General features: G+C 36.5%; 2 protein-coding genes across 2 annotated transcripts; both read right to left on the reverse strand.

Annotated features, from left to right (window-relative positions):
* Positions 1-6,543: 6,543 nt before the first annotated feature.
* LOC145266446 (uncharacterized) lies at positions 6,544-6,930 on the reverse strand. The gene has a single exon (XM_080122122.1). The coding sequence runs from the start codon at positions 6,928-6,930 to the stop codon at positions 6,544-6,546; it is 387 nt and encodes a 128-aa protein (XP_079978248.1).
* A 35-nt stretch (positions 6,931-6,965) lies between these two features.
* On the reverse strand, positions 6,966-7,637 carry LOC145266447 (uncharacterized). The gene has a single exon (XM_080122123.1). It carries the CDS (start codon positions 7,635-7,637, stop codon positions 6,966-6,968), a length of 672 nt encoding a protein of 223 aa, XP_079978249.1.
* Between the last annotated feature and the right edge of the window lie 3,654 nt (positions 7,638-11,291).

Consider the following 11,291-nt stretch of genomic DNA (forward strand, 5'->3'; position numbering starts at 1 on the left):
ATTAGGATCTGTGTCGATCTCACAAAGCTCAATAAGTGTGTAAAACGTGAATGCCACATGCTCCCCACGGTCGACCACCTTTTTGGCCCAGTTGGGGGAAATGAAAATCATAAAAAAATTGGACGTCAACAGCGAATATTGACAGATTCCACTCTCATCAGAATCCTGTGTGCTGACGACCTTCATAACCCCATTTGGACGGTACCAATTCAGCTGCCTCTTATTTGGTATTTCATCAGCCAGTGAGATCTACCAGAGGCGCATGTCACAAGTACTAGAGAATGAAATTGGAGTGATACGCATGCAAGATGACGTGTTAGTATATGGCAAAAATCAACAAGAACATGATGCCTGATTAAAAAGCACATTAAAAATTTCAGGCTACTGGCATTACAATCAACTCAGAAAAATGTGAAATATTCAAATCACCAGTGAAATTTTTTGGACATATACTTAGTGCTGATGGTTTGTGACCAGATCTGGAAAGACTCATTAGTGTCTTCAAATTCCCAACACTAACGAATATGATGGTAACCTGCCAGCTCCTAGGGATGGTGAATCAATTGGGAAAATTCACCCGAAACCTGGCAGACATGACTAAGCTATTAAGACACTTATTAAGTCAGAAATATGCATTTTTGGGGGGCAATGCACAATAGGATGCATTCAGCTCCATCAAGTAAGCATTTTGTTCACTACCTGTGCTATACCTGTACAAGCCATAAAATGAGACTGTGGTTTTCAACAATGCTTCATCTAACGGATTGGGAGTAGTATTATTACAACGACAGGATGGCACAATTGCACATCATCGCCTATGCTTCACGAGCCATATCAAAAACTGAAACTCTTTATACCCAAATAGAAAAGGAGTCCCTAGCAATAACATGGGCTTGTGAACGCTTTCTGACTATCTTGTTGGACTACACTTCACAGTGGAGACAAATCACAAATCACTAATGACACTACTAGGACCTCAGCGAACTTTCAGCAACGATACAAAGGTTTCAGATCCGTTTAATGAGGTATGAATACACAATTTGTTATGTCCCTGATAAAGAACTATATATAGCTGATGCTCTGTCTAGAGCGATATCCAGCAATGGCCCCAACAAACAAGCCAGGGACTTAGAAGTGTTAGCAACAGCATTCGTCCACACCACAATGAAATCTTTACTTGCCACAGAAAAACATCTGACAGAGTTGGAGTAAGCCACTAAAACTGATGAAACCAGCAACTACATATTACAATAAGAAACGACTGGCCATCAAGGAACCATGTTCCAGCATTAATAAAACACTATCGGGCCTACTGCGACAGCATCATGTGCAAGAACGGACTAATGATGTATGGAACACGGATCATAATCCGATCACTGCTAAGACAGACCATCATTGTCAAAATCCACTCTAGTCATAAGGGTTATTACCAAGATCAGACAAAGAGCTCGCCAATTCATATGGTCTGATCAAATAAAAAGGACTGTAGAAAACTGCTTAAAATATACTGAGATAAAACACCAACCACCCTTCATGACAACTGAGCTTCTAACAAGACCATGGCACACTCTAGCCTCTGATTTTTTAGTTGAAAGGCAGCACCTATGTCTAGTTGTCGATTACTTCTCTCGATATGCAGAGATCGCCATGCTTACATCAATGACTTAATAGTGGAATAATAAAGAGCTTTAAAGCTATTTTTGTTAGACACAAGGTACCTGTCATCTGAAGAACAAACCTAGGAAGACAATACACTTCAAAAGACTTTGCCAAATTCGCAAACGACTGGGGATTTTGACTTGTTACAAACAGCCCTTACTACTCTCAAAGCAATGAAGCTGCAGAGGCCTGTGTAAAAATAATGAAAAGATTATGAAAAAAAAGGCAAAAGACGCATATCTTTCTTTGCTTCTACAGAGCGAGATAAATGGACTGTGGATTTAACCCCAATGAGCTGTTAATAGGCGAAGTCTGAGGACATGTTCTGACCCACCTGGATCTACTAAATCCCAGATGGCCTGATATTGATAGCTTCAGAAGAGGGAAAAGAATCAAAAGGCCACACATTGATTCATTCAATGCCTATCACATAAAGCTAAAGAGCTACAAACACTCAAAAATGGTACATCAGTATGGGTCAGAAGCTCCAACTTTCCAAACCAAGAAGGCATCGTTGTTGGAACAGCATCACCACCGCATTCTTATATTCTACAGACTAAAGATAAAGGGACAATAATCCGACGCAATCGACGACACATAGTACCCAAACCTCCCAAAATAGTCAAGGCTAACAAATTGGAGACCCATGAAAACAGTTATGTACGAAGGGAAGAAACTGTGATAACAGCATGCCTAACCCTCACTTGTCAAGATTATACAACAACCAAATCTGGGCATCAGTCAAGACCACCTATCAAGCTAGACCTATAATATATATATATATATATATATATATATATATATATATATATATATATATATATAGTAATTTATAAATATATATATGGCGATTAAGCTACACTGAATATTCCGCGTTTCATCCACTCTAAGACTCTTAAGGCTTATGCGCGAATTCTGTGGTTGTTTATCGTTTTTATATGCTCCTCTTCTATTTTAGTTAGCCAATCAGCTTTCTAGTATCCAACGCGCCCTTCCTATCAATCAATGAGCATGCATTTTATGTTAGTTTATATATAAATATATATATATGTGTACCTACATATATGCACATATATATATATATATATATATACATATATGTGTGATCATTTATATCTATTAATGTTTATTTAATTTGTTTATTTGTTTATTTTCTATTGTTTTTGTTAGTTTTAAAATTATTTTGTATTGCTATCCTAGAATAAATTTTATCTTTTGAACACAGTTGTTTGCTATTTCTCTTCTACAGTTTAATAGATGTTGGGGTTCTTTAAAGTACAGGATAGCAAACAAATTTTTCATGAAGGCATAATCTACATGGGTCGTCTAGGTCCCTACACGTGGTAGCTTGTTTTCTTATTTTCCATTCGACTACTGGCGAATGTCCGCTTTCTTTGAGTTCCCAGTATTTATGTGTGTGTGTGTATATATATATATATATATATATATATATATATATATATATATATATATATATATATATGTGTGTGTGTGTGTGTGTGTGTGCATATATGTAGGTACACATATATATATTTATATATAAACTAACATTAAAAAAACAAAAAAAACACTAGCCTAGTTTTAAAACAGATCAAGAAACTAAATAGAGCACACACAAAGGAACAGGTCAACCAGAGGCCAAATAGGCCTTTGTCCGATAAATGCATGCTCATTGGCTGATAGGAAGGGCGCGGTGGATAGTAGAAAGCTGATTGGCTAACTAAAATCTCAATAGAAGAGGAGCATATAAAAACGATAAACAACCACAGAATTTGCGCTTAAGCCTGAAGAGTCCTAGAGTGGATGAAACGCGGAATATTCAGTGTAGCTTAATCGCCATATATATTTTATAAATTACTAACTAGCTCTACCTATGTATTGAGCACTTTTGAAGTAAATACGTAAAGTTTACGCATAAATCTATACTTTCGTATATTAATTTTATGTGAGTAAATTAAACAGTTATATATATATATATATATATATATATACATATATACAATTTTTTTTTTATCAGACAACATGTGAAAGCATGTGCAATACCTGTCAACCGGAGTGATAACACAATTTCGGTGGCCCAAGACAGGACTGCCACTTCTGGTACCACCAGCAGCTATGAGAATTAAGAACTTAGCCGCCGAGCAGAGTATTCATGAAAAAGACAACAACAAAGAATCTTAATCAACTAGAAAGAAGAGAAAAATATAGTAAAAATACCGTCTTTTTATTAAGTCTTTCAGGTGTCGGTTGTCCTACTGAATGTATTCGATCAGAGCCCTTCGAATTTGCGACCGTTACAAACGGCGCGTTTGAGATTTTGGGGGGAAAAAAGAGAAAGAAGAGAAAAAAAAAAAAGAGAAAAAAAATAACATTGAACGTGCGAGAATACATGCGAAAAACAAAAACAAGAGTTCTTTCCCTTGAATAAAATATTTTGAGATTTGAGTTATCTCCCTTGTAGTTTGAGGATAAAAATTACTACCGGAACAGTTGTTGGGATTAGAATCCCTGGAAATAAAGTTCGACTCTCACACATGAGTATGAGGACACATTTCGATAAGTCCTTAATCCGAAATAAGACGAGGCAATGTGCGAAGGAACACAACACAGTTGTTAACAATTTAACAGTTTAATGAGTAAGAAAATATGCACATATATACAAGATGATGGAATATTACAGAACGACCAAAATTAAGTGGATGGAAGAAGAGAAGGTAATTAATTGTTGCGAAAACATATTCCGCTAGACTTATCTGAAGATGAGTCGTGTAACATTATTGTCATGCTCTGCACTTCCTCGCTTTGTTCCTTCTGGCTCCTTTTCGTTGGCGATATCTCGGTTGCAATTCAAACAGGGCTAGCAAATTCCGTCCTGGGTTGACTGCCACTCACGCTGATTGAAAAGCAATTCGAAAACTGGCAGAGCTACCGTCGAGGGTGTGATCCGCAGATCCGGATGAGATGAAAAAGCGGTGAAAAAGAGAGGCCCCGAAGGGCGCGAGCAGGGGTTTTATCAAGCCCCTCACGTGACTCCCAGAGGAGTGGGGATGGCTTCCCTAATCCACGGGCTGACAGGGGTTAAAGCAAATAATCAGCAGGAGCTGTTCACAAATTAATTCCAATACAGTAGTAGAAACTCGCTATGAAGCAAGCGAACAACAGAAGATGTTGCATTCGAGAGAAACAGCTTACCTTGTATATACTGATGTTTATTAGCTGTTTTCTTTTCGGATAAAGTTAATGTCAACAGAGAGATAAAGCGCCTACCTAGAGCTTTCCTCATCTAAGTTTTATAGGATGGTGTTTTTGGGGGATATTTCATAGCATATCTTTTAAAACTTTATGTAGTCATGTTTGGGGGGTATTTTGTCTTATAGATAATATTGGGTCATCAGGAGAGAATACGCACTGTTTCGGGGCCTTCCTCTCTACGGCTTGTTCGCGTATCGGCTCCCCTCACTGATGTGAGGCCCAATTATCTGCTCAATACAGTTAAAAGAAAAGACGTTTGATAATTAAATGGCTCTTGTTACGAGCAACGTCTTTGTGCATGTCGTTCAATGTTCAAAGTCTACGTCTGACATATTTGTTGAGACGTGCACATATCGAAGAAAATAATGATAATATTAGTAATAATAATAAACAATAATAACAACAATAATAATAAAAGTACTATATATATGCATATATATATGTATATAACTAAAGGTATATATATACATAACATTAATAACAAATATATATGAACACATAAAAATGAACACATAAAAAAATCTACTCACAGGAATAACTATGCTGTAGACTCTTGCGAACATATCATGAGGTATTCCTTTTCGCCTAGATTGTAACGTCAGCTCTCTCTCTCTCTCTCTTTATTTATTTTTCTTATATTTATTTATTTATTTTTTTCACATATTAATGTTGTTTCTACTCGGCTCTTATAAGTTATTGTAAATACAATCTAGGTAAGTATTTTCCTTATTACGGCTTTTTTGCATCGGCCACATTCGTTGATGCGAGGCTTAGATATCTGAATCGCATTTGAATTAACTGTTCAATGCAGTAAAAATGTTTAAAAATTTGGCGTTTTATATAATGACGGCTTTGTGCGCATGACGTTTAGATTTAAAGGCTGCGTCTATATCAAGTCCGATAAGTTAAGACGCGCTCATATCGAAAGAATAGGAAAAAAAGGAAAGAAAGAAAATAAAAAAGGAGAAAAGAAAGAAAATAAATAAATAATTAATAATTGTTAAACAAAAGCAAAGAAAATGAAAATCATTAAATAAATCTGCACTTTGGACACACATTACCACTCAGTATTTCTTTTAACCCAGAGCCAGATGGCACATTGTTCAGTAATTTCTGTTAGATTTTTACAAGCTGCACTTCTTTTTCGGCCTTTAATTCCAAGCTGTCCTAAAAGTTGATATAAAGAGCCTGAAATGAAACCTCTCGCTCCAATCTCAACAGCTCAAAGAATTGTAACGTAACCTTCACGGGTCAACTGTCTTTTTAGGTCTTCATATTTCTCTATCTTGTGTTGGTGTTGCTTCTCTACCCGGCTCTCATAAGGTACTGTTAATTCAATCAAAACGAATTTTTCCTTGTTATTGACGAGAGAACAATGTCTGGCCGTTGACCCTTTCCTTTTATAATTTTTGGATAATTACTTTGCCAGCCAGGGAGATCTGCGGCGATTATCCAATCATCATTGATTCCGAGAATATTTTGGTTCTGTACTAGCAATGGGCTAGTTATACGTTTTGATCCGATCCACATTTTTCCTCTCTCAGCCAAAAAATTGTGGCTTATGTTAGCTGCTTCGGGTTTCATATGGTTACTTATTGTTGTGGTCAGTTCTTCCAATACCCTGTTGTGCCGCTACGTATATCGCCCATTAGCAAGGGCCACTCTACAGGAACTAAGAACATGTTCTATAGTCTGAGGGTTTTCTTTGCATAAAGGACAGGTTGGATCATCACCTTTCTTCCATTTGGCAAGGTTAGTCATTGATGGACGCATGTCGTAAGTTGAGCGTATTATGAAACTCAACCTTAGCGGCGACATTTGCCAGATGTCATTCCACTTAATGGATCTTTGCATAACTTCTTCCCAGTTTGTCCATTGTCCCTGCTGTGACTGTTGAATGGCTTTTACGAGCCTTTTGCTTTCCTCCTTGCTCCTTATTTCCTGGATGACCAGATCTCGGCGCTCTTTGGTTGTAGCCGTAGACCATCTTTGAATGCTGGTCATTCGCAGTCCAGACATCCTTGTCTGAGTGAGCCCATTGAATTCTTTGAAGGCTAAGTTTTCTTTATAGCATCTCGGACTTTCCAGTTCCTTCCTGTTTTAAGAGAGGGATGTACTCTCTTTACAACAGTGTCGTTGGAATTGTCCAACATCATCTGGAATCTGACTTTCCCTGCTTTGAACTCCTCTGCAATAGACTTGAGAGGTAATTTTAGTTTGGATTGTTTGCTATATAGAGCAACATTTGATAATCCTGGAGGCAAACCTAGCCATTTCCTCGTATATCTATTGATTTTCGCTTCGATTGCCTCAACCGTACTCATAGTTACTTCATATATGAGAAGAGGCCATAAAAGAATTGGGATGATCATGTGTTGAAGACACCATAACTTGTATTTACCTTGAAGTGGACAGCGCCCGATCGTCTTTAGACTCTCATCGACAGTTTTTATTGTCACTTTAACCTGGTTGGAGTCTTTCAAGGTGTTATCGTACCATCTTCCCAGGCTTTTTATTGGTTCTTCTGAGACTGTAGGAATTTTCTGACCACCCACTGAAAAACAGATATCTTCATGCGCTTTTCCTTTTCTAAGAGAGAGGCTTCTGGACTTCTTAGGCTTAAAAGTCATTCTGGACCAAACCATCATTTCATCCATAATGCTGAGTAACTCGCGGGTGTCAGCTTCATTTGATGTGAGGATCGTGTAAGCCTTTTTATTTCGCATACTTCGCCTAATTTAGAAGGGCTTACATTGTTTCCTCCTGCTTTGAGAATTACTTGCATCGCTAAAACAAAAAGTATAGGCGATATTGTACATCCCAATGCAATCCCCACCTGAAGTCTCATCCAGTTTGTCGTGTAGTCATTTGTGGTAAACCGCATGTGAAACCCATCAAAATACGTTGCAATCATCTTGCGTATTCCCTCTGGGATGTGGTGCATTTGAAGGGATAGTTGAATCATTTGATAAGGCACTGATCCATATGCATTAGCTAAGTCGAGCCAAATGATGTCCAAGTCAGTTTCTTTTTTAATAGACGCAGCATATTTTTTTTTTAAATAAAACAAAACTGCCGTTAGCGAAGTGCATTTTATTCTTTGAAAAATATATCAGACCATGCGACTGCTAGTCTGTTGAAATAGACTGTTCGTGATTTTATGGAAAAATAAATAAAAATAAATAAAAATAGAATAAATAAATAAATAAATAAAAATATTAAAAATAAATAAATAAATAAATAAGAAAATAAAACCAATACAGTAAATAACTGCATGAATAAATAAGCATAAATAAATAACGTTCGTTTTATTTTGTTTTGTTTTTTGCTCAGTAACGGTTAATTTTGAATGTTTTTTCATATTAATTATTTTGTTTTGTTTTTTGCTCAGTAACGGTTAATTTTGAATGTTTTTTCATATTAATCATTTTGTTTTGTTTTTTGCTCAGTAACGGTTAATTTTGAATGTTTTTTTCATATTAATTATTTTATGTCCTTTTAATTTTGTTTTTTTAACCTGTGGCGGTAGTTCAATTCTAACGACTGTTCATGCTGAAATTCTTTTTCCTTCGCCCAGATCCAAGCTGAGGCTTGTTGAGTTGTGATTTTAAGTTAATTAGAGACAGCTTTCAGCTTCTGGCCGGTTATTCCCAGGTTTGTAAGAAGCAAAACGACTGAGTGGCTTAGAAACCCACGACAACCCTCCTCAACAGGAATTACAATACATTTCCAATTCTTTTCTATGCAATCGGCGCGTAGTGTTTCGTAACGATTTTTCTTTCGTTCATGTGCGTCTTCTATATTCTCCTCCCAGCGGACCGTCAATTCTATCAGGAGGACACTCTTCTTTGCATCAGACAATTCTTCTCTCTCTCTCTCTCTCTCTCTCTCTCTCTCTCTCTCTCTATATATATATATATATATATATATATATATATATATATATATATATATATATATATATAAAAGCGAAAATGTATGTATGCATGTGTGTATGTATGTATGTATGTATGTATGTTTGTGTCTGCTAAAAACTTTCGACAGGCACAACAAAAATTCACAAACTTGGTCTCATATGAAAGCCCCACCCTCCGGACGACAAATATCGAAAAATTGGCTCAAAAGGACCATCAGAAGTGCGTCAACTGATCGATTTTCTGCAGGGGGGCCCCCAAAAAGTGATATTTTAATGTTAAACATTACATATTTTTAAATCGATTTATAACTGCCCCCCAAAATACCGGCGCCAACTCTTCTACATAAAGTAATCATGGGGCCGTTTATTTTGGGTCAACTTGTATTTAAAACCCGCTGAGTCATGTAACGTGATCTTGATGTCAGCAAGCTGAATGGCAGTCTGAATTAAAAAAAAAACATTGTTGTTATCGGTAAAAAAAATTTAACCTTCATACAAATAAACTATGAACTTCTACGCTATGACAACGTTACCAGAGTTATTAGTTATTTACAAATAGTAAAATCCGAAACTTAAACCAAAAATAATACGCAAAAATGATAAGTAAATAAAAAGAATTTACGCTTAAAAATATTTGGCTTGAGACGATCGACGCCTGTTTGCACAACAAAACCAAACAAAATAAACGGCCATTTTCTTTTTTATATTACTAACACTACGACCTAATTCTATTGAGAGGGAGGAAGGGAGAGGGCATGAGTTAATCAGCGTTTGAGAGTTAATGGATTTGGTGAAATACATCCTCGTTATTTTCGAGTGTTCTTAGTGGGAGTTGGGGAGAAAGATGAGACCACTTGAATTCAAAGAAAGATACTACACTTTGATCTTAGCCAAAAGACCAAGTAACCGTCTTATACAGCTTAATTTTCTGCCGAGCATTATCTCCTCTTAAAAAAGGATGCATAATTTATATTTAGATGTCATATTCCAAAAATCAGAGCTGAACTAAAAACATTATTATTTAGAAGGCCATCCTTATTTTCGATTGACGTTTGTTTCTCTCCTTATTTTCTTGGTGGGATGGGGTGAAGTATGAAACCGCTTTAATTCTAAGAACAGATACTACACTTTGAGATATTAAATCTTTTATTCATGTTAAAAAATACAGAAAAAATCAACGATGAACAAAAAACTTAGGCACATGGCCAACTCAAAAGGGGAGATTTTGGGGGTCGTTGGTCATCCTTGTCACTCCAGAACTAAACAAAGTCAAAAGTTTCTCCCAGCTAGTATCTTCTTTCACCATAATACCGCATTCACCCTTTCATATTGGGGGACGTCCTAGTAACTCCCAATTTTTAAAACATTTTTTATTGACGTGTAAAAACAAAAAAGATAACAATAAAATGGTAACAATAATTCATTTGTGTCGAGGGCGGGGGAAGAAAAAACAAAAGGTGATTAGTAGGACCCTCCTAACCCCGTCTAGTTGATAGACTGCCCGTTCCACTAGGTTTGTAAAAGGAACCTCGCTTCTGCGGGTCAGTCTCTAGGTGGGGATGCCCTCTAGATGGGGGTGAATGGAGAAAAGAAAATTTTTGTGGGTAAGGGATGGAGGTTAGTTTGTATTTCTTTTTCTCCAAGATGGGTAAAATTTAGAGGAAGGGGTGAAAACAAAAATTGCAGGTAAGAGGGGATGGGGATCTTGGAGGCTTCCTAATCGGGGAGGGATGGAACACACACTCAGCTAGCTGAGAGACTACTTGTTTAATTTTACTTTACAGAACTGCGCGTTCCACAAAAAGACCAAGTAATAAAAAAGATGCGCATTATATATTTTTCGTATATGCAGGATGTCATATTCCAAATATCACAAACGCTCAACTGCTGATTCAAAATTCTGAAATAAAAACATTATTCAGAAAGCCATTTTTAGTATTGGGAGGTGATGTTTTTTAGTGGAGGTTGGGGCGAAAGATGAGACCATTTGACTTCAAAGAACATATACTACACTCTAATCTTAGCCAAAAGACCAAGTAACCGTCTTATACAGCTTAATTTTCTGCCGAGCATTATCTCCTCTTAAAAAAAGATGCATAATTTATATTTAGATGTCATATTCCAAAAATCAGAGCTGAACTAAAAACATTATTATTTAGAAGGCCATCCTTATTTTCGATTGACGTTTGTTTCTCTCCTTATTTTCTTAGTGGGGGTGGGGGGAAAAGTATGAAACCGCTTTAATTCTAAGAACAGATGCTACACTTTGATCTTAGCCAAAAGACCACGTAACCGCCTTATACAGCTTAATTTTCTGCCGAGCATTATCTCCTATTAAAAAAGATGCATAATCTTTATATTTAGATGTCATATTCCACAAATAACAGCTGAACTAAAAAAAGATGCGCATTATATATTTTTCGTATATTCAGGATGTTATATTCCAAATATCACAAACGCTAAA

The sequence above is a fragment of the Euprymna scolopes genome, chromosome 41 (assembly GCF_053919585.1).
Source record: "Euprymna scolopes isolate OS-2025 chromosome 41, ASM5391958v1, whole genome shotgun sequence".
Classification (NCBI taxonomy): domain Eukaryota; kingdom Metazoa; phylum Mollusca; class Cephalopoda; order Sepiida; family Sepiolidae; genus Euprymna; species Euprymna scolopes.